At 53.3% G+C, this 6,000-nt stretch overlaps 1 protein-coding gene across 5 annotated transcripts in view; it reads right to left on the reverse strand.

Annotated features, from left to right (window-relative positions):
* Nucleotides 1–6,000, reverse strand: part of ATP2B4 (ATPase plasma membrane Ca2+ transporting 4) — an 803,527-nt gene that overhangs the window by 588,365 nt on the left and 209,162 nt on the right. For all 5 annotated transcript variants that reach the window (XM_069633088.1, XM_069633085.1, XM_069633084.1 and 2 more), the window contains exon 2: nucleotides 2,249–2,761. In XM_069633088.1, the coding sequence (XP_069489189.1) occupies nucleotides 2,249–2,444 (196 nt within the window). In that variant the 5' untranslated portion in view covers nucleotides 2,445–2,761. The remainder of the gene's footprint in view (nucleotides 1–2,248; nucleotides 2,762–6,000) is intronic.

Genomic DNA, 6,000 nt, shown 5'->3' on the forward strand with positions numbered 1-6,000 from the left:
CCCTTGCCGGTCCCAAAGTGCCAAGAAGCGCTGCTCTAGAAGACCCCCATAACATAGCATAAGAGACCGGAATGTTCCAAGTCAAATCGCTGTAGGGATCCACACACCTGTGCGCCTCCTCTGCGGGGTCCCCTCAGCGGCCAGGGCGATGATGAGGAAGGAGACGGTATGCCCAGATAATGCATGGCTGAATGAAAGTTGGCACTGAAGAGTTTAATGCGTGTGGGCGTGGGGAGCAAGTAGAAGGCAGCTCTGGTAGGGGGCATGTTGTGCTATTCCTTGGGTCACTTGCGAGGTGTATTCAGAGTCTTGTTATTTTTTGATGAACTTAACACAATGCAGCTTAAAACTCACAAATGCCTGGCCTATACAGTCCCCCAACACTCAGCTGACAAATTCTCTAGACACTCCTCTACCAGACCCATTAGATCATCCTACCTTCACTGCCTCAATGGACCCAAGTATAATCTAAAAATGGCAGGGGGCTCAAGCTGCCCAGTGTTAGCAGCCAAGTGCTGGAACTCCCTCCCCACTGCCATCAGAACCGACCCCTCTTTCTGGACCTTTAGATCTAGGGTGAAAACGGGGCTTGTACTGAAAATATGTACTGTGACTGGCTTCTCTGCACCTATATCCTTGCCACCTGCTCCCCAGACTTGCATTGTATCGCAAACCAGTCGCTATATTACTTGCTGTGTTTGTACATTTTGTAGATGTTGTATGTATGCTTAACTCTACTGCGAGATGACTTGTATTTGTACTGACTCAATTTAGTAAATCCTGCATATATGTTTTAATTCAGTGACTTGCGCACTGACTTATATCTGTAACTCTGTAACCAAGCTAAAGCGCCTATATACTTGAGGGTTAAGTGCGCTATAGAAATAAATGAACTAAACTAAAGCACTGACGGGAGGCATGGATGTCCCCAAGCCTACCACATCCTCGTGAACGGTGTGGCTCTTGATTAGTGGGTTCATGGCTAGTACACAGTGATGTAAAGGAGTGGGTATATCCTTGTGTTACTCTAAGAGGAGAATAAGGCCTGTGGGATAGACCAGATACCCAGGATAGGTTTTCCGTTATGATACACGGTGACGCAGTCTCGCCTGAAGTGAGGGCGTGAGTGAAGGATCTCAGTGCATGAGCTTTCCATGCACGGCCGGCGCCTCGAGCCCTACCACGGCAGAGCTAGATGAGAAGCCATCATGGAGAGCCAGCCCCTCCACCATCCAAATCCCGGCTCGAGGCTCTTCCCTGGTGGACCACACCATGGTCTTCAGCAGTTTCTGTGCTGGGGTTTTCCAGGACTCTGGTGCAAGGGTGGTCCGGCTGCCTCTACGCACCTCGGGCTCATTGAGGGGAGTAAATTACTTCGAAGGAATTCCTGTCGGCAAAACAGCAGTATACGCTTTTCGATCCCCAGGCCAACTGATGCTAAACAAACACAACTATGTCAATTTAACTCTGTGCGTTTGGGGGCAATCTTAGGACACATCTGGGTGGCAGTTAAAGCACAAGGGGGCATAAATAATGGATACAGTTATACGTTGCATTTTACGAGGAGGGTTGATTTGTGTAACACTAGGTACTACCTCCTCGTTCCCCGGTGGTAACTCCTGGTGACCGGTTACTGCGGGATACCCAGGGGCTGCCTTTACCCCCTGGTTCCCCGGTGGTAGCTCCTGGTGACCGGTTACTGCGGGATACCCAGGGGGCTGCCTTTACCCCCTGGTTCCCCGGTGGTAGCTCCTGGTGACCGGTTACTGCGGGATACCCAGGGGGCTGCTTGCAACTCCTGCTGATCCCATCCTAATATCCAGCCCTGCCCCCCGAGTGCCACTGCTCTGGGGGATGAGCTTACAGTCAGGGAGGAAGTTTCTTCTCTAATCCACCACAGGCGCCACCAATTCCCTCTCCCCAAAGCAGGCATGCTCTACATGTGGAGGGCACAGTGTTAGAACGGCAAAGGGTGGTATTGCCCGGTGATGGTTGGCACTCTACCCTCGCTTTGCATGGCAGCTGGTTTCTTTACCTGGGGAGAAAGCACGGATTCAGAAACTGTACCCCAAAACATAGCCAAGATGTTCCAATGGTCCATCACTAATCAAAGGCAACGCGGCTGCTTCCTTCACATACCCAGTGAGCGTGAACATGACCACGCGTGGCACAGTCCCACCATCTCCAAACCCAAGGCCCCGCTCCGCCCTCACTCACCCCCGCCCCCCAGCGGACCATCAAAGCTCACCTTCCACCGGAGAGGTCTTCAGCCGCCGGCATATGTTCTGGACCCCGCCGTAGACCTCGCTGATGCGTGCCACGGCCTCGCCCCCGCGCAGCTCCATGAGCCCCCGCATGTCCTCCAGCGAGCACCCAAAGTCGGCGTCATGGTTGCTCTCCACAACGGAGTTCCCAGGGTGGTGATCGGCCGAATTGTTCGTCATTTTGGCCACAAAGAATGCAAGAAACTAGGGTGAAAGGAAGGGAACCCCCTAGAGGGGCGCTTTGGCGTCAGAGTCCTCTGCAGGCGTGCAGCTGCGCTCCAGGGCCCTTGCCACCCTATGCCACAGGGCGCTCAGCAGAGAGAGGAGCTTCCCAGGCGCCGTGCCCAGGGACTGTGCCCTACTCCGCAGCCCTGCAGAAGGGAACACCGTCCACAGCCGAGGCAGAGGTGTCAACAGGATGGAAGCGTCCCCTAGCAACCGGCAGCATCATCCGAGTGAGCTTCCGCGGGCACCAGCAGCTCGGCTCCGCGCCGCGCCTGCAAAACAAGAGGTCGGACAGGGCGTTAATTACAAGGTATGTGCTGGCGACACAGGGCAGCGTGGCAGCGTGGCAGCGCTGCAGCGCGCGCGCGCGCACACACACACACACACACCCCCCCCCCCCAAGCACTCGGCCGCTCCGCATCCCCAGGTGGCACCACGCATGCACGCCACCTCCAGGGCCATGGCACGGCATGCGCAAGGCACCCAGACACACTGCACTGCACACTGCTTCCATGCACACGGGCTATGCACTAACACACTCAGCCAAAGGACTCACAAACTAATCCAGTGAAGCTACCAAGACACACACACACACGTGCAAACACATCCAGGGACATAGCACAGCGTGCACAAGACACCCAGGCACGCTGCACTGCACACTACTTCCATGCACACGGGCTATGCACTAACACACTCAGCCAAATGACTCACAAACCAATCCAGCGCATAGCAAACCTATGCATCTACCAAGACACACACACACACACACACAAGTACAAACACATCCAGGGACATAGCACAGCGTGCACAAGACACCCAGGCACGCTGCACTGCACACTGCTTCCATGCACACGGGCTATGCACTAACACATTCAGCCAAAGGACTCACAAACTAATCCAGTGTATCTACCAAGACACACACACACGTACAAACACACCCAGCACACATGCAGAGCACACACTTGCGGCGCCCAGCAGACACTGCCAGCCGCCTGTACCGCGTGTTACAGGGTCATGCACCAGATCCCATTAAGTGGGGCGAGGATCCCAGTCACATTCGGGGAGGCGGCCTACCACGGCACCGCCAGACCTACCCAGAGGGCGGTGTGGGGAGTTGGTGGGGGCCCCTGCCGCGGCTGGCATGGAGTCCGGCAGATGCATTGCTGCCTCTGTTTTTGTCGCAGTGCCCATCAGCCTCTGTGCTGGCCAGGTGCAATGCTCTATTCTTTCAGAGACTACAATGACCAGCATGCACCAGACTCCTCAGAAACCGGCCATGGATCAAGCAACCCAGGGAGCGGCAGAACTGGGGGACCAGGGGACACCACAATGCACCTGAACCAAACAGGCAAGACCCGGCCTGGAACGGACTGGTTACCAAAATGGGAATGGATTGGGCATCACCCTGCGGAAGCTGCATGGGGGTCAGCACCCCTCTCACATCCAAAGCGTTGGGACTTTTACATGAGGCTGGACTTTCAACGCTACATATACAGCCTCTCGCCCAGAAGCAGAGGCTCGCAGCAAAAGACTTACTCCTCTGAGCAACGAGTGGCCTACTTGCACTGTGTCCATGCACATGTACCAACAACCACAACATACACGCCTAAAACACAGGAGGCACCCACGACCCCCACACAAAGCAGCAAACCCTCACAAACTCATCAGAAAAGCACACCCAAAACTACAACTAAATAATATTCCCAAGGATGTTCACCCCACGAAAATCAAAGAACCGGTCAGGACAGAAGGACAACACTGCAACAAGACCCCAACCCTGAACCATTCAAAGCCTTAACCGACCAGGGTCATACTAGATCACCTGAGAACAAATACCACGCACCCAGTCCCACACCTGAAGATTGGGTTCAGACGCACCCACCAATCCAACCACACTCAATAGGATACAGGTGGATCAGCGCAACACCACCAAAGCGAGTCGGCCCACGAGGAACCGGCAACATCCCAACCAACAGGTATACAACTAACGGACCCATAAGTACCTGAACCTGGATACAGAACCCACTAACCCGACCCTCAATCTTCTGCATACTTAATCCACACAAAACCACACAACCACCTCTCTCGCAGCAATCCGCACGCACTTTACCACACCGCATCAACAACACACAAACTTCACCCACAGCACTCAAGGCCCTCCTCCGATCCGATACTAGCACCAAAGCCCAGCACTCGGTGTATACCGAGCTGAAGCTGCCAACAGCACACCACTTCTCCCACTCTCCTTCTCCCCTCCTGCGACTAACCCTACCCACCCTTCCTGTTTACAGATCCGCCAGAGCACATGGGGACCAATTCCGTTGGTGACGGTGCGCTATACAAGTACCGCTAACATAACATAACACCCTGGGCGAGCACAGTCTCTACAGCTATCTAGACTACCGTATTACATGTAAGAAATGCAACGCTGGGAAGGTTAACATGAAATGAAGGCCGGGCGGCGATCCCATGACCACCCAACTGATACAACCCACTAATAAAAGCCTCATCCTTCTCCACAGAGCCACCGGGCTATGTGCCTGGAGTCCAGACATGCAAACAGGATGTCGACATCGCATAGAATCCAACCACTACATTGGTGACTTTGGAAATTAGGCGAGTCCAGGCCACCGACAATCTGTCCTGTGACACTGTCACCTTCCACTCTCCGTGTGGAACTCAGCGCTTTCTTTAGCGACTGACCCCACAAGAGAGCAAATGAGATGCCTGCTTCCTGCATCACTCGTGGCTTTTGCAATTTCACCAACAGAGACTGCTTGTATGAAGCTCACCGCTAGTCCCGCTAACACGTACCCCGAGGTCAGTGGCTGGGGGCGACCGACCTGTTTAACTAAAGGAGTAGTCCACTGGACGCACCATTATCCGTACTTTAAGAACGGATCTACCTTCCCAGATATCTTCACCTGAAGAAGGGCACGGCAGCCCGAAACGCGTAGTAAATGGATAGGAGACGATCACGAGAGAGACCTGCTCTCGCCAAGAACTGTGAAGATGGGCCTCTATTGTGATGTCCGATGCTTTCAAGGATTTCATTCTACTGGACACTGGGAAACGCTGAACACTCTACTCACTTTATGTCAAACTCATTATGATACGATATATGATATGATAGGTTATTTATAACGCGCTTAATACCCAGGGGTTTCTAAGCGTGGACCCGGGGATCGAACCTGTGTTGCTACGGTGTCGTCTTGCTTCCCAGGTGAGCGTGTTGCCCCTGAGCTATCCTCTCGAGACTTATTTGATTTATTGCCTGCCAAGGAAAAATGACAAGTGCTTTATGCAATACTTGTAACTTACCTGCAATCACGTGAGATGTGCATTACTCACTATTAATTGCACTTTTTTCTTGCATTTATTACTAAAAACCTTCTGTCCAGCCAGGAAAGCGGAATTGTTTATATATTTTTGGGATTACACTGTGGAAAGCGTGTCCCGAGTCTTGGCCTCCGATGCACAAGGCAGGACCATTTCTCTCAACTGGTTTGTG

The sequence above is a fragment of the Ambystoma mexicanum genome, chromosome 13 (assembly GCF_040938575.1).
Source record: "Ambystoma mexicanum isolate Mex_15411 chromosome 13, UKY_AmexF1_1, whole genome shotgun sequence".
Classification (NCBI taxonomy): domain Eukaryota; kingdom Metazoa; phylum Chordata; class Amphibia; order Caudata; family Ambystomatidae; genus Ambystoma; species Ambystoma mexicanum.